At 37.3% G+C, this 24,952-nt stretch overlaps 1 protein-coding gene across 2 annotated transcripts in view; it reads left to right on the top strand.

Annotated features, from left to right (window-relative positions):
- Positions 1-4,322: 4,322 nt before the first annotated feature.
- The window catches only part of KAT6B (lysine acetyltransferase 6B), a 98,066-nt gene continuing 77,436 nt past the window's right edge, over positions 4,323-24,952 (top strand). For both annotated transcript variants that reach the window (XM_080347387.1, XM_080347386.1), the window contains exon 1: positions 4,323-5,210. In XM_080347387.1, the coding sequence (XP_080203513.1) occupies positions 4,590-5,210 (621 nt within the window). In that variant the 5' untranslated portion in view covers positions 4,323-4,589. The remainder of the gene's footprint in view (positions 5,211-24,952) is intronic.

Raw genomic sequence — 24,952 nt, 5'->3', positions numbered from 1 at the left:
GCACCTTGTCAGTTTGATTCACGTGGACCACTCTTGCTGCCCACACCCCTAAGTCTCTTGGTGTAGTTTTGAAGTTACTATACTGTCTCCTCATCTCTCTGTTTAAAGCATGTGCAAGCGTCATTGCCCTTCCATATTATAAATGAAAACTGTATGTCGTATAAAGAGTAATGCAATAGCTGGCTTCCTGATCTGAGTAATTTTAGGTGCCATGTGTGCTGCGAGTCCTTGCCAGGGCTGCTTTCTCTCTGTCTCTTTGTAGGTGTGTGTATTTTGTAATGTGGAAACAAGTACCTTCCCTCTTTTGCGTCATTAATTGAGATGGGGGTGGAATACAGAGTTGATTAGCTACATAAGTAATGGCTTGGAGGAAAGAAAAATGGCAAAAACCTTGCTGAATGCAATGGCAGTCTTCTCCTTCCTCTTCTGCAATCCTTACCTGACCCTGATGCTGCAGCAGAGAGCTGGCCTGCTGCTGCTGCTTCTCCTGAGTGTGTGCAGAGCAGGTAGGAGGGAGCAGAAGGAAATTGTGCTTCACAGGTCACCGGCAGGTTGCACAAGTTGCAGCTGTCTCTCGCTCCCCACCTCCCCCCCTTTCTGTTTATCTTCTAGGTAGCCGTGTTAACCTCAGTTTTTAAAAGTTTAACTGGATTTACATTTAAGACAGTGAAAGTGAATTTTTCATTAATTTCTCAAAAAAAAGTTTTTAGATTGTATTTTGTGAAGTGCTTTTGGATACTTGTGCAGTAATTTTTAGTTTTGTTTTTTGGGGAGGGAGGGAAGCATAATGACTCTTTTTTTTCTTTTTGGTCTTTCTGACTACACAGCTTGTTTTCACAGTCTGAATCACTTGGAAATAATTCCAGATACTAGTTCAGTCTAAAAAAGACTTTATTACAGGATTATAGGATTACTGATGACACCTGAGATTGACATGTTCAGTCAGTGCATTCTTTAATTAGAATCAGCTGTATAATAGGTGTGTGCTTTATAAAGGACATATTTGCATTCATTATAAGCTACAGTTGCATTTGTTCTAAGCTGCAGTTTTGCAACTTCTTTGTATTTATCTGATAATTTATGTCTCAGGTAAAGGGACAAGCCTTGACTAGAGATGGCTTTTTGTGTTTTAAAGGTAACGTACTTTACATTCTGAATGCTTATGTTCTGCAGCTCTTCAGTAGCAGATTTGGTTAGCAATACAGTGCTGTCAAACTTTCAAATATTCATGTCTTCAAAATAAGATACTATAGAGTGTAAAAGCTGAAATATGGCTTGTGACATAGAAAGAGCTCATCACTGTTGATATAAAACTTGGAAGTGGTCTTGTGCACTTAATAGTTTGAAAAATCTAATCTGTGATTGGATGGGTACTGTTAAGGATTTGATTGAAAGTTATTTAATTACAAGGGGAAGAAAATTAATAAATAGACACGAGTCCCTGCTACTAAATTATAATCACTCTTAAAAAGTGATATTTTCTCAAAATTTGTTTAGGTAAGCATCACGCTTTTTATATGAAATGACGTATGACCACTGTTTTGTGGCTTTGATGAAATTAAGCTCTAAACTTATAAACTCAGATGTCATTTTGAACTTCTGTGAGGCCTCTCGTGTTGAATCTGGAAGGTTTGTTGCTAAAGCAGTTTGTCTTTATCCGATCACTGGGCATGTATATGTATGTATCTATTGCCAATTTTGGATCAATCTGTTCTGACCTGATTTATGACAGACCTCTTTAACTTATAGTTCCAGGATCACTCAGCTGAATTATGTTGCTGGCAAAGGTGTTTGTTATTAAGAGGATATTCTGAATCTTATGTATGGGTGACCTTGTCATATCGGCTGTGGACATCAGAGTCCTACACTTGAAATACATATGCAATGAAGATGCAGAATAACAGAAACTCTAAGTTGTGGTAAAATATTTCCAAAGTTGGATTGGATGAGCTTTGCATGGTTTCCTAAAGCAGAATGAATTTAGATTCTGTTGGAAGGTGTGAATTTAAGATGTCTTGATTTTCCTCTTGAAATACCCTGTCCTGTGTGTTGGAAACTCTGTTCCTGCTGATATACTCAACTAGTGTTGATTTAGCAGGCGCTAGTATGCAGGAGGTTGTGTTACACATAGGGAGTTTTAAGTAAATAAGTAAAAATGTAGTTCTGAATGTATATTGCTGTGAAATTTGTGTACCAAGCAGTAGACTTTACATGAAGATACAGGTTTATGCTCACCTTTTGCCACAATCACTGGCTAATAAAAATTCCTGTAACCCACAAGTTATGGCATTTATACTGAAATGTTCATCAGTGCCCAGGTGCTTGAAACAAACCCTGCACTGTGTGTTCTGGAATTTAATGGAAGTGATGTGGTTGCTTGTATGAAACTTAATATAACAGTGCTGTAGTACATTTAAAAATGAAGCAAGTATGTCTGACTCAGCAAAAGCAGCATTCAGCATTTAATTAGGTACTGACAGTCTTCATGAGGACTCATAGTATAAAAGCCTAACTAAAAAACTTTTAAACTTAGAAGTAGCTTTCTAGGAATCTGCAGCTTTATTATGTAGCTACAGAGAGCTTCCAAGTTTATAGGCACAGAGTATAAAATAGTCTCAGTGTGAATGAGCCTCCACTATATAGAAAGTTATGCTTTGTTGTGGTGTTGTATTTTCAGTGTCAGAGTTGTGAGAGAACTTATAGGATTCATAATACCGTGGAAACTTTTCCCTATATTTGTCTGCATTTTGCAGCTACAGTGTTATTTTGGAATTATATGATAACAGTGAATATAAACAATGCTGTTAGGGAAAGAATGGCTTTTGCTAGCCAGATAAATGAAAATGTCTGTTTATAGAAAAAGTTATTGTTTTATTACAAATACTTGAAATACACAGAACTGTTAGCAAATATAATTTGCATGAATGCAGACTAGAAGCAAGAACCAGGATCCAATCCATGTAGATCAATAAGGTTCAGTATGAGAGTCAATTAAACATTCAGGCCCTGCATTTCTGTCAGGACTGTGTGTTGTCATTCTTGCTGTCAGTTTAACTTTCATATTTATAAATATGAAAATTCTTAAGCTTCAATCAAACCTAAAGAATGGCAAACTCATAAAATGAATTGATTAATATTTCTAGTATTTGAGTATAGAAGAATTTTATATTCACCAATAACCAGCTGCTCTTTTGTTACTAATCCTGTTGTGTAGGTGTAATAATGTGTGAAACATGATCTGGAGTTTATATTTAAAGAGATTGTTGAGTGGGAAGATGGAGGAGAAGGTATTGGGACCAGAAGTCGTCTTGGTACTCATCTGCTGCATAGTTGCAGAGGAGTCTTTTTAATGAGCTGAAAATAATTTAGATTACTGCATCAGTTATTTTTTGTTGCTATTCATAATTTACTCAAGTTTTAAACATGATTGAAATGCAAGATGACTTGAATAAATGAATAAACTCCTGATCAAGATGTTTTCAGGTTTCTTATTTTTGTAGTTTTGTAGCCGCTGAATTTTTCCTATTCGAGTGATATATACCATAGTAAGTAAATAAAATTATTTATTACACTGTGAGTCACCAAAATGTATTTTGTCAATGTGACCTCTTTATGTCTTCATGCTGACAGTGTATTTATCTGAAAATGCCTCCTGTTATTTCATCTTCATTTCTGTTCCTAAAAGTTTGTATCAAAAATGCATGCCTCTTTATGCCTTAGAATGAGAAGTGCCTTCGTGAGTCCTTTTTTGTATCACAGGGTTCCTAGTTATTAATGAAGTGTGTAATACTAGTGGCTCAGTTCTGTTACTTTGCTTTTGATTTTTGAGTTGTATAATCAACTTATGGCATGGCACTTAAAGGCAGCATACTGTAAGAAACGGGAGTGGTTAATAATTTGACTTTAATCGGTTGAGGATTGTTTTTTGTTTGTTTGGGGTTGATTTGTTTTTAGTGCAAGTATGATCCACACAGACAGCAATTGTCTTATACCAGTAGGTCTATAAATGACTTGTAGGCAGAATATTTTCAGTTCTCTGTCTGAATGGAAGTTGTCCACCAGTTTAGTAGTAGGTTAAGTGTTGTGATGATGGAATTAAAGAAAATTAAATCCACTGCATGTTATGAGAAGTGGGAGGATTCTTATGATTACTTGTGTGGGGTGGGAATTGGTGAACATTTCTTAAAATTTCACATGGATTTTTGTGTACTGCAGCATCTACACTATGAATGCAGTCTGAATGCATTGTATTTCTTTTTACTACTTCAGCATTAACTATAATCTTTTCCTGCCTCTTCTTTTTTCTTTTTAAAGGGTGCAAGAAACTTCCTTGTAAGGATGTACCGATATCATCACAAATGAATCCTCTCTGCCTTTCTCTAAGGGTGAAGTAATTGGAAGTTTCAGTCAGCTGGCATTTCCCTGCCTCCTTCGACTCCTCAGGATGGATATTTTTGAGATGCATCCAAGCAGTGTGTGGAATCCTTTGATTTGTGTTTGAGGTGTGAACAACCTCTGAAAGATCTGTTAAAAGGATAAGGAGGAACCTCTATGGGTAACCCTTGGCTGGAAACAATTACTGGTCAACCATGGTAAAACTTGCCAACCCTCTTTATACGGAGTGGATTCTTGAAGCTATACAAAAAGTTAAAAAGCAGAAACAAAGGCCTTCTGAAGAGAGAATATGTCATGCTGTTTGTGCTTCCCATGGATTAGATAAGAAGACTGTTTCAGAACAGTTGGAACTTAGTGTTCAAGATGGTTCTATTCTTAAAGTTACCAACAAAGGCCTTGCGTCCTACAAGGACCCAGATAATCCTGGACGGTTTTCATCTGTTAAACCTGGCACTATTCCTAAATCTGTTAAGGGATCTAGAGGAGCTTGTAATGAGCTTCGTAATGTGGATTGGAATAAACTCTTGAGAAGAGCAATTGAAGGGCTTCAAGAACCAAATGGCTCCTCCCTGAAAAACATAGAGAAGTACTTGAGAAGTCAAAATGACCTAGCAAATATTTTCAACAGTCCTGCCTTTCAGCAGAGGTTGCGTCTAGGGGCCAAACGTGCTGTGAACAATGGGCGATTACTGAAGGATGGACCTCAGTATAGAGTGAATTATGGCAGTTTGGAAAGCAAAGGAGTACCAAAATACTCCAGCACTTTCCCAGCTTCTCTTCCACCTGTCAGCCTTCTACCCCATGAAAAAGACCAGGTAAGCCTGAAAAATGAGAGCAAATGTAGTAATAAAAAAATGGTTCTTGTTGTTCTTTCTTTATTTACCTAATGCAAAAATAATGATTCTTTTTGTTCTTTATTTGCCTGTTTAAATATGTAAGTGAGGATACATGTCAAAAATGAATGCAGAATCAGGTCTGGTGAAGGAAGTTTACTTAGCTCCCTGTATGTTGTGATTCTGTGCTGGATAGTTTGCTTTTTGGATTTTCAGCAGGTAAACAGAGCACCAGGGAAGAGTACAGCTGCATACTCTCTTCTAGGTATGAGGCTCTTCTGTCTTGCCTGGTGGACTGGTGTTGCTGAAATGTGTGATGTGATTTGATTGTGGCCTTTTACCTTAATTTTACACCTAGGCATACTGATTTTCTTGTAGTTTGAACACCGCCTGAAATACTACAAATAGGACTCTTGATATTGAAGACTGTTAGAATTATTATTTTCAAAGATAGTTGCATGTAGCTACTTAGCTTTAAAACTGCATTTACTAGGAACTGAAGTTTTTGTAAATATTGTAGGAATGTAAGTGAAGATGTCAGAGAGACAAATTGAGCTGAACTGCAGAATCCTCCTCATATATCAGTTTTGTTGGACTTCCTACATGTGTTTATTTTTGCTGTTACTTGGGCCTTCTTTTCAGGTTAATTATTCACAGGGTTTAAGCCTTGAGGGAGAAGAGGGTGTCAGTGTTTTGTTTATGAAAGGATAGCATCAAAGACATGTCTGTAGGCATTCTCTGTTCATTCCCCATTTAGTATGGTGAAGTGTGTTTTGAGTGTTCAGTGTACTTGGAAAAGAGCTACCTGTTCTACTTGAATTGGGTTACTTAGAATATTTGTAAGTTGGTGTGTGTGTTTTCCCCCCGCTTCTCAGTGGTAAAGTTTGGCAGTCCTTTTTGGCATGGAATAACCTGGACAACTTTGTCATTGTAGAGCTGCCATTAGTGTCTCCTGGAAACTGCATGATGGTTTTCACTCACCTTTTTCTTTCAGCTGATTGTAATGTGCTGGAGGGTGCAGAGTAGGAAGTGCTTGTATTAGAAATATTTAGTGAAGTTTACAATAAAACTTGTTTGTGGAACTGTCAGGGGTGACACTACAAATGTTGGTAGCTGTAGGTTGATTTTTGTGAGCTTCTCTAAATATGTGTTAAATATGGCTGCTGTTATATGAGGATATCTGTTTCTGTCAAATTGGACTTCGTGGGTGTTTGAAGAATGCATGGAGATTCACACTCAATAAGCAGAGTGGAAGTTCAGAAGTGTTGCTGACTATGCAATTACTGCTGTAGCCATACACTATAAAGATTTAATTACTTGTAGCAATAAAGCTAAGTATTGTCATGATTCTTCTGTAATTCTGATAGTTTAGTGGCATGAAAGATTTGAATACTGGAGTACTGAGCAATTAGAATAGTTTAATAGTATGCTGCTTCACAGGAATTCTGTGGAAACAAAAATCTCACTTGTTAGGCTACCTACTGGGACTGGCATCCATTGCAAGGAATGTTAGTTGGGTCATGGTGCTGGAAAAGCCATTACTGCCGTACTAAAATACTAGTATAAGGATAAATCTGTCATTTAGAAGTTAGCCAAACAAATCTGTTCTTTTACGAAGTGCTTTGGCAAGAAATAAGCTTTCATTTGGGTGCCTCAAAATTGCAGCGTGACTTGAGTGTTTCAAAACTGTTTGGAATGCACTTTTTCCTGATGAAAATAGTTTTGGTGTGAGGTTGGCGAATCAGTAGTTGCATATCTATGTAGTGCGCTACTTAGTTGTACTAGTTGTGGCACAGGTTAATGGGTAAATATATATAGTCTTTGTTTAATTATGGGATTTTTGCTCATCTTCAAGCTGTTGGGCTTTAAATACATGTAAAAGACCATTCTGAAAGTACCTGTAAATAGATGCCTATTGTTTGAATGTGATTGCATGTTCTTTTGAAATTGGTGGTAATTCAAGAATGAACAGAATGACATGGCAAGAAAACTGTTAGACTGTTTTTATTGGAAGTATTTAAGTGGCAGTATGTGGCATGCCAAGATATTTACTGAATTTTATACAATAAAATGTAGTCAACTAGCATCTCTCAGGAATAGCTAGTCTTCTAAGAGATGGATGTATTTTAAAATTCCTTCGGCTGTTTCTGTATCTAGCACAAGTAAGAGCTACTTTTTTGTTTGGGTGGCTCTTTGTTTGTTTGGGTTTCTTGTTTTTAAATACTAGAGATGAAGTTCAAGTATATCTACTTTTGACTTTCCTTGAGGAATAGGAAGAACAGGAGGATGTGCAGAAATCTGTTTAGGTGGCTGCAGAAGTTTGAGTAATTCTGACTTTTTACTTCGTAATTAGCATCTCATGAGGATGAGACAGTTAGATTTAGTGCTTTGGAAGTGCATCAGAGTTCTGTTTGGCAATCTGAACTTTCAGTCATAGTACCAAATGCAGGCTACAGACCTTTCTTACTGAGTAAAAGGTGATCAGAAGAGATATAGTACTGTGTGTGTTTTGCTGTGTGTGAGTTGTGGTGTTTGTTTTGTGTGGGGGTTTTTTTTGTTTTGTTTTGTTTCCACACCCCCACTTCTCTCTCCCCCTCTAACCCTGCCCTGCAAGGCCTTGGAATATTTAGTGCACCTGGAGACTTGACTGTGTTATATGGTAGGTGTTCAGTGACATACTGATGTGGAACGTGGAGCTGGAAGTGCTAAGTGTTCCACTTAGTGGTGGTGATGATACAGAGCTGCTTTTCTCGTCTTAGTATTAACTTGGTGATCGAGTGCAACTAGATAGAGTCCTCTTGCTTCATTAGATGTAGACATAGCTGCAGTTAGTTACAGCAATATAGCTTGTATTGCCATATCTCTTCCTGTTACCTATAGGCCTGGAAGAAAGCATTTGTGTAAAAATGGTGTATTTCCTTCAAGTGTAATCCTGAATCTTCTGGATTTGGGCAAAGGTGTGTCAACTCCAAGTTCCAGGAAGTATGTAGTGCAGCTGTTTGAATCTTCTCTTCCTCCACCCCTTCTCATTCTCTAGTGTGTGTGGGGGGTTGCTTTCTCTCTTGTGTGTGAAGAGAGGCAAGAACAAGGCTCATAGGAAGGATAGATGCCACTGGAAGGTCAGTAGCTGTCATCAGTTATACAGTGTCTAGGCTGTACCTCATATAAAGTGTAATGGCTAGTATAAATTACATTTCAAAAGGACATCATGGTTATCCTGAATATTCTGGTGGTTATATTAAGGTAGATATTTACTTGATGTGGACAGGTAACTTGAAGCAAAGCACTTCAGCAGATGCCTGTTTTAAGGTGTTAAATTTGTGTGTTAAAGGAATTGACCAGCCTCTAGCCAGAAGTGAAGCTACATTAATGATGAAGGGAAACTGAAAACAGTGGTGTCCCTTAGGATGAAGACTTGTAATATGTTGTGGTGGATTTTGTGTGTTGTCTTGTGCTTTTTTTTTTCCACTGCAAGTAAAAAACAATAATGACACACAAGAAAGTAGAAAAAGGAAGTTTTTTGCTCAGTAGTTTGATCTTGTGTGCTTCACTATGTTGCAGTGCATAGTTAGTTTTAACAATTTAACTGCTCTTATGTGTTCTTCCTTATGTTCAGAGTATCTTGCATAAAAACCCTCTCTCTCCTGCTTCACACCTTCTCTCACCCAGCATCTTCTGAAAAGGGCTGTATGAGTATGTTAATCAGAAAATGCAGTGTAAAAACTGATAATGTAGTACGAAAGGGTGCGAACAGAGAGAAAAATCAACCAGAACGTATTGACTGTTACTTAGCTTTCAGATAAGGCTTTGATGCATTAAAATATGCTCCTGGAAATGCAGCAGTAAAATATCTAAAAGTTACAGTTAGTCTTTCAATGAGTGTTTAATTAATCTTTAATGGTGTCAATAGTAGAATGTAGGTGGTGTTTTCTGTGCATATGCACTGTGTTTTTCTTTCTTTTGCTTGTCACTTGGACAAGCTCTAGGAAGGTTCTGCAGTTTGGGAACTGCACGAGACCTACAAGGTCTTGGGAATTGGCCATCTCTTGAGCACAAAAGCTGTGTGGATGTGAACCTCAAGAAGCAGGTGTTTGTAGGCCATAGCTATTTATTTATTTATTTTAAAACATAATTTATAAGGATAAATTCAGCTTTAAAAGGTGAAGAGGCAGTAGCTATTGTAATATCTTCAGAGGACTGTGGGAATGTGTAGTATGTCTCAGTGATTACCACTTTGCTATGTTCAGTGTAATTACCACTTAGAGTATGCTTGGCAAGGTGCAGTGCAAATGGAAACGACTTGACCCATACTGCATTTTCTTGGTTCCCCTGAATGCTTTGTTGAACAGCTCATCAGCTGTATTAAGTTTTTTGCATCTGATTATTGGCATAAAAATTTTTATTAACCCCCCCTTCCAGTTTGTCTTTCTAAACTGACTTTCATGCAAAAACAAACTTGTTTTGTTAGTTTTTGATACTCTGCACTCCTGTCTAATTTTGTTTTCACTGGCCTATGTACACTTAGCTTTTCAAAGTATAGCTTGGCATGGGTTGAATTTCAGTTTTCTGGTAGGTAGCTTGTGCCAGTGCAGACACTGGGTGTTCCTCCTTCTGTCTTTCAGGCAAAGGGCCAATCTATAGAGAATTGCTTTTTTGGCATTCAGGCTCCTCCCTGCTTGGTTTTTCAGCTTCCTGCCTTCCTGTGGGTAGGCAACAAGAGACAGTTGGCTGAGATTTCTTTGCTCTACCTTGTTCCCTCTGGCCTCTAGACTTTCCAATGAGCAGAAACAGAAGAGTTAGGCAAAAAGAAAGTACTACACAGTGTATGATACTTTGGAGCTGGCTTTATGTGGAGTCTGTGCTCCTGAGGATGAGTCTGAGCACTAGAACGCAGTGATAGGCAAGTTCCTGTAACAGAGTGTCTGTGGTGCTACAGTTGAGGAAACTGTGGACAGGGGTATGAAAAAAGAAAAATGAATCTTAATGATCGATATTGTTTTTTTTCTCAGTATTGTGTTTGGATATATTTTGAAGAGACCTCTGAAAGACTTGGTTTCTAGAGAAGAGCTACTGATATATCTGAGAACAAGTTTATTCTGTTTCCTGATCTCTGGTGATAAAATTCTAATTTGCTTGATATTTTGCTATTACAAGTGAGTTTTGCTAAAAAAAATAAAAATAAAAAAACCAATCTTACAAGTTTTATGTGAAATTTACTTTTAAAGTTTTTTCCTTAAAAGTTTGTATTTTAACTGAAGAGTTAGCTGGGATATAAATATCATGGTGTACTTAATCGGAGAAGGGAACTAAAGTAACTTTCTCACCCCTGTGTAGCAAGGGAGGGAATCCTAAAATAGTTTTAGTAGCTAAAGTGGTTTTAACCTCGAGTCTCTTATTTTGTTTTTCCCCTCAAATTTCTGACAACAACATAAATAGCAAATATTTTCCTCTCCCCACAACACATGATTTTTGTTCACTTCACTCTTACTGATCTAATTGGGTGGTGAGCAGCTTTTAAGGTTAATTTTGTCTTTTATGTGCACAGCTATAATGATTCCTGTTGTTACTGCTTTCTTAAGCCGTGACAACTTGACTTTTTTTTAAGTATATATTTAATAGATCTTAGCAATTAGAGTAGACATCTGTTTGTAGATCAGTAGTAATCAAAATCAGTTACAAAGAAATTGTTGGCTCATGATACTTCTAAAATATTTCTGGAAGTTCGGCTTCTTCTTAGCTGTTGCTAAGAGAGAAATATTCATTGACATGAGGGATGTGAGGACATGTCAGCATGCTACCAGTTGTTTTATAGGCAGTTAGCTCTGTCGCCTTGCAGATGGTTGGAAAACTCTTGGTAGTGGGTAAATGTGTGCTGATTATCTCATTGAATTAAGGTAGCCTTTTGTCATTCATTGAATTCTGCAGACCAGGCACTGAGCAGCTGCTCTACTATTTGATTCTGGATTTAGTGAACACAACGTTTATGCTAAAGGGTATTTAGTCCTGTTCCAGGTACTGAGCATTGGACCACTGTAAGAACTTTTTTTATCTAGTGCTACCTTCAATGTGTTAGTAACCAAGACAATCCAGTAAGGCATTATTGTCAATATTTTGACTAAACTAGATTTTCCAACTTTGTTGTCACCACATTGATATTTTAAATCTTTGGAAGTAGGTCAGAAAGAGATTGCAAAGAGCTGTTGTTTTTTCTTCTGTCCTACTTCTCTTTCTCTGCCTTTTATGAAGTGATGCAAAGGGAAGTAACTCTTGTTTTCTGCCTGCTTTTTGTATTATTACAGTTTTGGGGTTTTTCGGTTGTTTCCCCCCCGGCTCCCAACTCTGCTTTGATACTAGCTCATGTGGCAAATATCACCTAAAATTCGTTCATGGTTTATTGCTGGGACTTGCCTCAAAAACAGTTGAAGCAATTCAGTGATTATAAAGTTCATAAATACATCTGTGTATTGACTTTGGATTATATTTGTGCACCTCATCTAAAGGTGATAGTTCACTGTCATGTTAAAACCTGCTTTCAAACTTGTTTCCCTGCCATTTTGAAAACAAATTAGTAGGCAGAATTAGGTTTTCAGTTAGTTTGCTTTTAATAAAGACTGTTTTCAAGATTGAAATAGAAATATTTAGTTTCTAGAATAATTGTTGGCAAGGGGTTGGGGAGGGACTTAGAGCATTACCTGACATAAGCCTAAATTATTTGAGATGCAAAAAATTAAAACAGTTCTGGATTGCTAGATAGTGCTTACAGACTTCAAAAAACAGCTAAGCTCTTGAGATCAGTATACCTTGTCTGTCTATTTTGTAAGGATCTGAAGGGTGGGATTTTTGATAAGAATTCTATTGCTTTGGAAATACAGTGGATAAAATATAACTGGAATAAGGTGGTGTTAGAGCAGTTACTTATGAAGGGGTATACTTTTATTAACTGTGCTGTATGGAAGGGGGCAATATACTCTGTTCTGTAACATAATAATGGATTGAGGACTTAAGGAATCTTCTGGAGAGCTACTTTCTCAAGGCTTTATGGTCCCCTCAGCAAGATTCAGAAATAGAAGTAACTGTGTAGAGTTACAGTATGTCTTTTCTGTGTTAAGAGGTAAAGAAGACTGAGTTTAAGGGTGTATGTGTAAAAGTCACTGTATAACACACCTTATAGGAGAAGGTCTTTCTAAGATCCAGTTTGGGTTCATCTTCAATGCCCTGCCTAAGTGTAACTTCAGCTTCATTCTTGAAAGTGTGTGGGGGTTTACTTTATTTTTATCAAGTATACAATGTTTTAATGGGTTCTTACGTTTCCTCCCAACCCTAAACCCAAATCATATGTACTGATTAGACTTCTGCCAGTAAATAGTTGCTCATCATTCATGCAGTTTCAGGAAGTATTGTTGGGCTGTTTTGTTGAAACTGCATTACTCAACAACCAGAAAGTCTAATTTCATGTCAGTATTGTAATGAAAAAGATGATAAAAAATCAGTATTTGAAGTATAGAATTTAGAAATTTTAAAGCTGAATGAGTTGTGTTTGTTACATAATATTATGATGCCCATCTTACTATAGTTTTCTGAAGAAATATTTGCAGGAAACTTGGGAGCTGAAGTGTTTTCCCTGCTGTAAAAATACCACAGTCAAATGATACATCTTTGAAAATATGGAAAAAGGGAAGTGGCTTCATATTTGTTTGATTACCGTCAATATATTTTTGCCCAAATAATCAAATAGGTTTCCATTTCTGAGTACAGTGTTAACACTTCGGTGGAATACATTCCATCAGAAATGATTGTTTGAAATAGCATCTTAGACTGAAGAAAAAGCTCTCCTCTTGTACTTAGTGGGATTTTTTTAACAGATTTTCTTTTTCTTCCCCTTCCAGTTTACTGAAATGCTGACATCTAACTCTAGTACATTTCCAGTAATTCCTCTCCACTTCTGTTAAGTATCTAGCAGGTTTATTTTGTGACCCAGTTCATATTTTGTAAGTTAATCATGTTCATAGGCTATAAAAATCTGAGATATTGTCATAGAGAAATAACTTTTTAAAATGGTCTGCTTAGCATCTGTGTGTTTGCCCCAGTGTTAAAACTAGCTATTGCATAATAGTATGTATGAAATCAAGCCTTTCATTTCTTGGCAACCTTTCTTAGAATATATTGGATGACTAAGCTGAAGTGGTTATTAATGCTTTCTTCAGGCAAACTGGACCAAATATGCTCATGCAGTGGTAGCTTTTAGTTGTGAGGGACTGTGGCCTCACAGGAGACGAGGATGAAGATATGCAGGCTGCGTGACAGCTTCAGAACTACCAGCTTCTAGTATCAGAGTTCAGAATGACAGCTTATGGTGTAGCCCTGGTTACAGCACTGTTGTTTCTTGGTGGTGCTATAATGTGACCAAAAATAGCACAGATAAGCATTAGGCATACTTGTTGGAACTTGGGAAGTTTTACTTGTTTGTGTGATCTAGTAGTCTCATTCACCTCAGGTCTCGTTAAGCCCTGTAGTAAAGTGTGCTTGCTTTTGAGGAGCTTTTAAATAAAATACTACAAAATATTACAGTTGGAGGGAAAAAAAATTGATTTCTTAATACTAAATTTAAACAGTTTTCTTGGAAGGAGTTTCACTAGGAAGAGGTACTACAGGGAATATTGAATATTATCTTATTATATCACTCTTTACTGAGAACAGGCTGTTAAACTATAAAGCCAATAAGAGAGGGCAATTAAATTCTTAATTGGGGTGGATATTAGCAGAGGTCCAGTGATAATTGTTTTGGTACAAGCAAAACAGCAACAGTGAAACATAATTTAGACTTGAATTTCAAACTAAGATGGCAGCTATAGCTTGTTAGGAGCGGTATGGATGTGTATTTCTTCTCCTGTAGTCTGATGCAGTGTTGACATTGATATAGAAGTAAAAATACTGTTTTTTCTGAGAGTTTTTTAGGTAGCACTATGGGAAAGTAATATTTGTTTTATTTGCAGGCTTAACTCATTTGTATTCACAAAACGGTATTCTTAGTATACAAAAATGTTTTTCTTAGATCTATTAAATTCCATTGCAGGTCTACTTGATACAGCTTATACTTGCTGTCAGCACCTATTCCCTCTGTGGCTATTACCACAGAAGATAGGTTTGCCTGGCTTTCTGTTTCCTGGGTATGGGGTGCCAATTACTTCTCAGGCTTTTCTAAGAGCAGTATCATCTAGAACCCATAACATAGTGAAAACAGTAGAATAACATAGAGTATTTTTTTGTTGTTGTTTTTAAAAAATGCTTTCTATGCTAACTTAGTGCATTGAAGATATTTTTTGAGACTAGTGTTTGTTGTTTAGCCTCATCAGTGTAAAACTCGAGGAAAGAGCTGTAGTAAATACTTGATTAACAGCTTAGTGGAGGTACTGAGAAGCGTCCTATTATGAAAGTGGGAGGCAGCATTGTATAGACTATATAAAACCCGTTTGCACTGCTTACAATTTAGCTGAATTCTTAGAGTTCTTTTGCCCAAATTACCAGTTTGTGTTTAGACTCTATACTTCTGAGGTCTATCAGGGCCAGTGAAAACAGTAGACTGTGTTTTTGTTACATCCGCGGTCACTTTAAATGCATCTCTAGAGTGCTGGTTAGGAAGTTACTAATACAAATAGCACACGTGATAGATGAGGCCCAAATATTGTGTCAGGATGGACAGGTTTCATTTTTTCTCTTCTGAATTTGTGGCTACTTCAGAAAGCTCAAGCTGAGCAGAAGATGTTTCTTTGCACAGCCATTCCTGAGCTTTTCCTGTGAGGGGACTTTAACTGATAAGATCTTAATATGGTTTTTGTGGTTTCATTGCTCATAATTAGGGGAAGGAAAAGCCAACTATGATGTGAGTTTACCATTGTGGTATAGGACACAGTATAGTTCATGCTGTTTCCTGTCATGTCATAATCTTTATTATGGTCGTCTGCAGAGCTAAATATTTTAATACTTAGCTTAAAATAATTTGGGGCAATGGGAAACATACATAGTAAGTGTTGGATTGTTCATCTGCTGAAGGAGGAAAAATAATCTTATTCTCACCATTCTAATTTCACTGGCAATATCTTTGTCCACCCACCTACTTACCTTCCAGCATCAGTTCACACAGTTTAGAAAAATAAAAAAGCTGTTTTGAGGCCCTTGATACAGCGTATTTCTTAACTAGAGTAGAATGGTCTAGAAAATGCAGGTTTAAGGCAATGCTTAGGTTTCCAAAGCCTTGGGAAGGGACAGTTCGGTCCCATCTATGGTGTGTTGTGCTGCAGGGTCTGCAGTGGTAGTGGTACCGGTACCAGTGAAGCCTCAGAATAGGACTGCCTCACCTGTTAGCTCAAGAGCTCCAGCTTTTATAGCTGGATTAAAATAATCTTTCTTTGATTCTGAGTTATAACACTGGATTAAATTGTGACTGAGTTAAATAGATAATCCACTAGAGCAGAATCAAAAGACCAAATTAATGCAATGAAGATGGTTTTTAGAGCCTAATGCTTAATTATTTTGACTTGGGAGAAGTTTCTATCTTGAAGGGTGTCATGCAGATGTCTTATTGGCAGGTGGAAAGGCTTTTACCTAGATTATAGGAGAGAGCTGTTCTGCAAAAGAATGAGAAAAGATGGAATTTTGTTAATAGAACTTTACTTAGAATTGAGCAGCTTGATTTGTCATGCAGAAGGTGTTATACTCAACTTCATCTGTATATGATCTTAACTAATGTATGCTGGTAACTAACTTGGAATTTGCTTTGTAGTCGCTGATTACAGGAATCTGAAGATTAGCCTCATTAGCTGCCTTGTCCATGTCTAAAGAATACATTTCTTTTAAGGTTGTCATGTTGAATTTGTGTCTTGAACACCAATATTCAAATCCTTTTAATGAAGTGCTGAAAACTTCCTGTTTTGGTCAGTTTCTTCCTCAAAAGTTACAATATACTGAAACTGTAATCCTATGTAATTAAAATAGTATTCTTTTGCTGTAAGGCTTTGCTTTGGGTTTGCTTTTGTAGTTGTAGCAGATTAACACAAATATGTCTCATAATTAATACTGTGATAAATGATAAAATCATTTATATTAAATGATGAAACATTGGGCTGGAAGAAGGGGGTGCTGTGCGACAGAGCTCAGTTATACTGCTGTGCTATTATATCATATGGCCATCCTGTAGAATTAGGTGAGGTATTTGCCTTGATTTTGAATTTGGTCAGTACATATTTTTATTTGTGAGATCTAGTGATCTTATGTAGAACTTTTTTTTTTTTAATGGGGTAAAAACCTGAAGTATCTTTAACGATTTAAAACAGGAATGCCAAATCAAAACTTAAGTGCAGCATATGGATTTTAAGGTGGAATCTTCCCTCGTCTTCTCTCTTCCCTTTCCCCATGGATTTTATAGCTTCATTTAAATGATGCTTCAGAAAATGCAACCATATCAGCAGGTGCTTGAGACACCTTTTCAGCTGTCACCAGCACTGATGAGCACCTACCTGTGAAAACTTTTGGAGACATCTGGTTAGTGTGTTATCCTTGATAAAATATATTCTCTCCAGAAGAAAATGTCCCAAGTGCTAGCAGGTTTTTTTTTGTGCTGGGTGTCAGACTGACAAGTGACACATGTTAAAAGTGCAAGGACCAAAAGGCAGAGGTTTTTGCTTCCTAACAGGAAGCAGCTTTGTTGTTCTTTGTTGTATTTTTTGTTGTTCCTAGTAATACAAAATAAAATACTTTGAATTGTGTGAAATTCCAAGCCATCATGATGTAAAAACAGTATTGACCATGAAAGTCCATAACAAAAAGCTGTATTGTGCAGTTAATGGGTGTTGTCCTTTAAATTCCAAGCAAGATGCAAAGAAACTATAAAAGGAGTGTTATTTACTTTCATGCCAGAAAGCAAAGTGTAGAAGTGGAAGGGGGGGAAAAATACTACCTTTCTATGAAAATTGTCTTCTGTGCATATGTATGGCAGTATAGAAACTGTTAGATTTCAAAAAGCATGCTTTCCTCATGGCTTTGTGCTCTTTAGGGATAAAGGGTACTGTACAGTACAGTTGCAGGCTCTTGAATCTTCTATCTTTTCTACTACTGCTTTCTCCTTTGATTCATTGAAGACCATTCAAGGCATCTATTGAGAGCCAACAAGAAAGGGCTTCTTGGTTTCCAGGCTTTCAGACCTTTTACACTAAACAAGGTGCAGGTATTTTCTCAGATCTTGTTCTTAGACAGAAAGGTTATGCACAAGTAGAGGAAAACATCTTATGGTTTCTCATGGCTTTTTAAAATTGAATATTTACTGAATTGTCCATTGTCTTCATGTCTACGCTACAGAGGTTGCCATTTCAAGCTGTCTGAGTAGGAGAAATTCAAAGCATGTGCATTCCAGGTTTTCCCAGAAGGGTTTAAGAGGATTTAGCATGTTGGTCACTAATATAGAGATTTGAGTCAGCTGGGAAATCCCCTGCTCCCTGTTATTCCAGGAGAGTAAATGGCATGGCTGGAGCTGCAGAACTTCTATCTGCATGTCTCATTCAGTGCTATAATCTGAAGTAAATGTATTAATTTCTAGTACTAGAGGTAAATAAATCTTGAACTGTTTTTCAGTCTCTTAAGTAATGAGTCTAATCTATTGCAGTAAAAGCTCTACCAGTCAATGAATGTGGTACTTTAAGTAATTCTGTGGTTTAAATCTAATTACTGTACAGTGCTTTTTAAATCAAACTTCTACTGGCTGCAGGGCAAAGCATCTTAGGCTTTGTCAAACTTAAACTGTATATGATGTGGGATTATTTTAAGAGTGATAACTAAGATCCTGTCTTGTGCAATGAGCTCTGTATTTACAAGAGTAGAATTGCAGCTGTTGAAGTTGGTCAGGTGTATAGGAAATAATGGGATCGACTGTACTGAGGTGCCAGAAAATAAGTGTGTAAATGAGAGCCAGACTCATTAGTCTGTGACCATCATAGAGTGAATGCGAGGTTTTAATGATAAACTAGGTACTAATTATGAAGCTTTTTCTATACTACAAATGAGCTAATTGATAAACTGCCAGCACCTGAAGAAGGAAGTTTCTTAGGGCAAGAGTCTTGTGTATTATAACATATTTATTGGTTTGATAAAAGCTGTGTTGCATTATCTGTCCAATTTAACCAGGAAGTATTTTTCTTATAATTTGAGTGTAAATCTCAAGAGGATAAAGCTGTAGGAGTGTGATTTTTGCATTCTAATACTGCTTAGCAGTAGTGATTCAGGAATTGATGTAAGTAACTGTTAAAGAGCTTCCAGGGAAGAGAATTTTTGTTTTCTTCTGAGAAGAGATTTTTGTATGCCTTGGAGTCTCTTACGTTCATACACAACGTATATGTGTGTACATATATAAATGTTTTATCTGTATCACCCTCATTTATACAGTGATTTCCAACCTCCTTGTCTTGTGAAGACTGACAGACTTTCATTTTAAAACCAGAAAAATAGGGTGCAAGTTTAAGTGAAGATGGCAATGAAAACCAGGAGACTAGAGGGAATGAAAGGTGAAAGAAGAAAATACTCTGTGTTCAGTTAACTTTGTAATGGTGATGTTTATTGTTGAGAGCAGCTTCCTTACTGCAGGTACTGGCAGCCATTCAGCAATGTTGATGTTTTTCACTTCTCAAGTTATTCAGTAACTTGGTGATACCTGCAGCCAGCTGCAGACGATTAGGCCAAAAGATGTAGGGTTGCTGTAACAAGTGGCATGGCACCATATCCCACTGCAATAAACCAAGCTTCTGTTATTGACACGTTGTTTGGTGGCCTTCTGAAATCATAAGCAAAATTGTCCTGGAAACTGTGGTGTCAGTGTGTTCCTCACCTGTGAGATAATACTGTGAGAAAGTCACTTGAGGGGTGGGAGAAACTCTGTAGGTGAGCCACTTGCGTGATTATGGATTCTTCTTTTTGTGGTAAGAACTTAAGGAATGGTCTTTACACTATCACACTTCCTTAGTGGAATAAGTGGTAGTTACCTGAACGTCACATAGTGATAGGTAACTGTTGTGTTTCTTGCTAGGTTGTCCCCCTCTTCCTTCCAGTCTAACATGTGACTGCTGTTTGCAACTCAGTTGTCATGTACTGTATCACTGCACTGTATCTCACTGTAAAGCCTGAAACTACATGTGTACATGTTTCTGCTTCTGAAAGAGTGAATGTGGAGGCATAAACTATGCAGAGTGGAAGTGGGGGGGATAGGACAGGACACAGCATTGTCTTGGGAAGTTAAAAACTAAACTTGTGAACTCCACCTCTTGAAATTGTATCAAAGATGTATTCTACCTGGAGTAGATGATGTGTGTGCACTTTGAGAAAATATAAATCTTCACTGGGTATATCATTTTACTTATATAATCTAGGATTTTGCTTGAGTGCCTACCTGAGAGCAAGCAGTCTCTTTGCAGAAAGCGTACCGCTTGTCTCATCTCTTAAGCTACAACAGAATAGAAAGGTAGATGTGTGTGGGAGTGATTAACATGATGCTCTTGAGTTACTGCACACGTTAAGCATGTTTTTAGTATAACTGTATATGTTTTGCCAGAGGTTTTCATACTGGATTATGCAGACATCAGGGTTCATGTGCCAGTATACAGTGACCATCATGCCTTGTCCTGGGAGAGCTTGGGGTAAAGGCTTCAAGCTGGAGATGTGCCCAGACTGCTGAACTGTTCACTGTGTTCTGGCAGCTGCATATGGACCTATGATTACTGCCACCTTCTACAGGGCTGCAGCTTTTGAATTTATGTAGAGGGGAGTGTTGGTATAGTTCTTTTAGCTGGATCTGTCACTTCTGCACAAGTTTGCCCAGCCCATGAATATGATGTCTCCTAAACTGGCTTTGCAGAAGCCACCCGTCACTGCTCTTGATCCCCAAGCCAACTATGTCTGGGAGCCACAATGCTAAACCACGTCTGTGTTACAAGAGTTAAACACAACTCTTAAAACAGGAAGCTGGGAGGTTGTCATAATAGACCAGGCTTCTGGATACTTCATTTTGGTGATCTTCCTGTTATTTGTCAATATGAGTTTCTGAGGTCAGTAAGAAAAGAGTATCTCTGTGCCTCAAGAAGATATATTGAGAGCAAGTAGATCATTAATATTGGCTTTTGCTCATATCAAATGTAAATGCCTTTATTGTATAATGTATTAATGGTTCTGGTTTGTTTGGGTTACTTTATAATGCACAATTGTTATAAAGGAAATGAATCTTTTTTGACTTTGTTCAAATACACCAAGCTTAATGAAAGGCAGTTCAAGCTGGATGTGATTTAATGAGCCTCACTTCTATCAAATTTACTGGTTTAAACCCAACTACAAATAAAGAGAATTAAAGACCAAATTATTTCAATATAGACGTGCATTGAGCCAGAGTGTTATAATGATTAATTTCCTCAAGTGTTTAATTCCCAGTAGGTTTTTGTGTCAACAGCCAGAAAGGAATTTATTGACTTTACATTAAGCATAGTTTGGTCTAGTTGATTATATTATTCAAGTGTGAATTAGTGGGTGGTAGAAGAGTGTGTTGTATTGGAATTTTATTTTGTCTTAAGCAAATTGGCTCATGCCTTATTAACTACCAGTGCTTAAAATGTATGGTTCTGACTCTTGGAATAGATGCAAGGGCATTCAGAACTGATTTTAGTGGCTTCTCCTATTCATTATGTGAGAACATGTGTATCCAAGCAGTGTTTTTCCCCCTCCCTTGCCTGAAGAGAGCGCTGTTAAAACAACATAGTAAGTTTGAATGTTTTATGGCAAAATAAATAAAAAAACCCTAGTGAATTTATTTTACAAGTGGTAAGATGCTTGGATTCAATTTCAGTGTATACATATGTACAGACCATTTTTTTTCATCAGGGCTATGCATAATTTAGACACAAAACACTTCCCAGTGCTTCCCTTCCAAGTCTGGTCTTATACTTGTGTTGCTCTAAATAGATGGCTTTCATTTGTCTCTGAGTTTTATGGATTACAGTCAGGAAAGATGATTTGACTAGTGTCTTCTGTCTCATGCAAAAAGATAATGCTAGAGGAGTATCTATTTTTGGTTGTGTTTTAAAGGGCAACAGAAGCCACGTGGAGTAGTTAATGCAGAGTATGTATAATTGTCAAAGAAGTATCCTCAAATGCATTATCTTCTCCCTTACTTTAGCATGGCATTCAAGTATCATTAGAAATGATAGGTGTTAAAATAAATGATCCTGATAGACCTTTTATGTTTCAATTAAAAATTATGCTGTCCAAATTTTTTTTAAAAGGCAGATTTCTAGTTGGACATGACAGCCCTTCAGTTTGAAAATAATTACTGTTGGATCAAACTTTCTGTTCCATGTCTGTTATCAAGTTATCTATCAAAGAAAATGAATGATTAAAAGGTTCAGATCAAAGGCAACTGATTTAGCTTCACTGGAGGCTCCCATCTTTTAATTTAAAATGTATCTATGTGTAACTGATTACCTCTCACATTTATAAAGAAATATTGACATGCTGCTAAAGTGTGCAATGACCTCACTTCTAGCTGAGCTGTGTGGGTTTCACTGCAGGCACTCTGAAAGCATTGATATTCCTGTAACCTTTTGAGGCAAGATATGTGTTTAGTGTATTAATGAGCTGGTTGAAGTGATGTACAGTAATTTCATCCTTGGGTAAAAACAGATGTGAAAGATTCTGTTTTAATATTTAATCAAGCTCTAAGCCTCTGTTGGCTTGTTTAAGTTGACCTGACAGTGTTATACCTGGAAACACTTGAATTAAACCCTGAGTGCTTGACCTTGTTCAAACAGTTGTAATTTAATAAGGCTGCGGTCTTTGTGGAGATAGTGCGCCGAATGGGCAAATCCTTTCTTGGACAGAATTGTTTTTTATAGCAGTGGAAAAACTTCCTATCTGCTCTTAAAGATTTTAATCAGATGAAATAATAAAAATGAAATAAATAACAAAATAAATTTTGTATGATGGTTGCTAGTCCTAGATGATAGTTAAAGAAGGGATTCTGGAACGTGCATACTTTCTTCAAGTGTCTTCCAGCGTTCTCTAGTGACGGGTACCTGGCAATCACTATACTGTAGCTTATCTCTTGCCAGAACTTTTCTTAGGGTTAGAAGGCTATTTCTCAAGTGTTCTCAGTTGGTTTGGCCTCATTAAAGTGAGTAAAGCTTGCATCAATTTAAGGCAAATTGAATGCTGCTTCCCCCCCCCAGCTTGTGCCTGCAAATATGTTTCTAAACTTTGGCATGTTTCTTAAAACAATGGGACCCAGAAAACAAGTGCTTGAATGTTTGTGAGCAAGTTTCACTGTCTTAATTAAGCTTGTGTGAAAAGAGGTGGTGATGAGGTAGAAGAATGATAACCAGTGAGCATCAAATGAGGTTTCAGCATGGTCTGTGGGGTCTAAATACAGCAGGCTATGTAATATGGAGAAGTCCTGAGAAAGAGTAGTTGTTCTCACTCATTAAGTTTAATCACCAAGGTAGGAATGAAGTGAGATAAAATTGTCCATCTTTTTTCTGCTAAATATCGTTTGTATATACTGAGAAATTGGCCAACGTTCTGGTCGTATTTTTCCAAAGGAATTGGACCTGTATGTCAGTTCAAATTCTACAGCAATATTTAGGTCAAACATGGAGAAATACTTTGTAGTGTGCATGTACATGGATTTCCCCGCTCCCCATGTTTTCTGCTTTTCTTGCACTTCCATGGAGTTTTGCTTGTTTATTTTTAACGTTTACCCAATAATGTTCTTAAATCACTTAAAAATATCTGTCTGAGTAAAACTGGAGACAGATTGTAGGTATAGGTTGAGCATTACCTAGAGATGACTTAAAGTTTGGATAGAGAAGAAAAAATAAGAGACAAATGACAAAGAACAGCTAGTTAATAAGAAAAGCGGAAGGAGCTGACGTACAGAAATGTAGATGGTTACATCATCAGGATCCACATCTTTCTGATTCTGTGTGTATATTCAAAGGCTTAATACAATTGTGTCAGACTTCTGAGCAGAGCTGTGCTTCTGTGAAAATCTGCCATCACATCTGATGGTTTATTTGACTGTCTTGCATCCCTAGGTTAAGCATGTGTTTTAGTAATTCTAGAGGCTACCTTGTTTAATAGTTTAGTAAAATCAGAATTAATTTGAAATAATTTTCATTCTGAAATATAGCAAAACTTAATTACCCTACAATATTATTGTAAAACATCGTATGGTTGTTGCTAAAAGTAGTAACATAGTTTGAAAGTATACAGTGGCAAGGACTGCCTATACTCATAGAAAGCTACTGCATGTTGTAAGAAACATGCCTCACAATGCCTGACAAAATTATCATTCATTAAATACCCTTTTTCTCACTCTAGCAAAATGTGACTGGTTCAGTAAGGCCAGTACTGTGTATGTAACTTAAAATGGTGAAACTAATCATGGCAGAATCTTGATGTCACCTAAAGCTTTTGGAGGTGCCTGGAAAGTCCCCAGTCAGCAAGGCTGGCTTGTGCTCCATGTCCCCCAGTGGATCCAGGTTATAGCCAGATGGTAGTTCAAGTAAGATAATTCTAGTTTTAATGTCATAGGGTTTACATGGATGTAGGACATTACATTACAGCTTTCTTCGTATTCCTAGGTTGCATGTGATAAACCTGATACGTATGGATGCATGCATTCTTTTCTGTTCTAGAATCAAGCAATGGATCAGGGTAAGCTTGACCATGCATTATAAAGAATGGTGCTAATACCAATTGATGCTCCAGAGTGGATGCAGCACATGGTGGTTTCTGCAACCATTAGTTTTTTCAAAGGCATTAAAAGGAAGTAGCTGTTGAGAGTTCTGCTAAATCTCACTGAAGTGTAGCTCCTTGTGTGTGGTCTTTGACTTCTGTGACTGAAGAAAGGAAAACAAATTCTGAAATAAGTGTTCTTTTATGTAATAGTTACTTACTTTATTGACACCTTGTCTTAAGGATTTTAACTACTCCTGTGGTTTGAGAGCTTGATAATGATTTGTCAGTCTTGAATTTGCTTCTCTGATCTGTCATCACTGTTGTTTTGTGCAGTAGCCTGCTTCTTCTAAAGCTTGCGTTCCTGTGGAAACTCTAGCCTGAGCACAAGGACAGCAGTGTTAGGAAGCCGCTGTCAGCTCTGCGTTAGTATTGGGAACCTCTGGCAAGGCTTTGGTTTCAGTTTTGGTCTGTGTTTTTGTGGATCTTCAGGTTCTGCTTTGACTGTTAACATGTTAGCTGACAGCATTTTGGCAGTTCCTTGTTTGGTTTTGCCTTAGAAGGCAGTTGATGTGATGCTTTTCACCTCCAGGTGACTATTTGGAGTATGGTTCACTGCCTTTACTGTGGGAGGTTATCTTGGCTATTTGCAGGCTTAGGTACATGACAGGGAGTCTCAGTCCAGTCCTCCATGAGCAGGTGTCCATTTTAGACTTAATTAGGGTAATTTCACAGCCTTGCAGTTTTCAAGAGAGTCTGGGCTATTGATTTCCTGTAGCATAGAAAATATGTCAAGGTATTGCCCTTTAATGCAGTCATCCCTGTTTTGATTTCTTAGAATGTGTCTGAAGCCATCTGAGAAACACATTTGAGGAAACTTCATGTGCTGTACTTGTTTTACATGCTAGAATTATATAGTCCTTTTCTAGGGCTGTTACAGGCTCATAGTACGTGAAGATGTGACACTG

The sequence above is a fragment of the Nesoenas mayeri genome (assembly GCF_963082525.1).
Source record: "Nesoenas mayeri genome assembly, chromosome: 7".
NCBI lineage: Eukaryota > Metazoa > Chordata > Aves > Columbiformes > Columbidae > Nesoenas > Nesoenas mayeri.
This window is presented reverse-complemented; position numbering and strand designations above follow the sequence as displayed.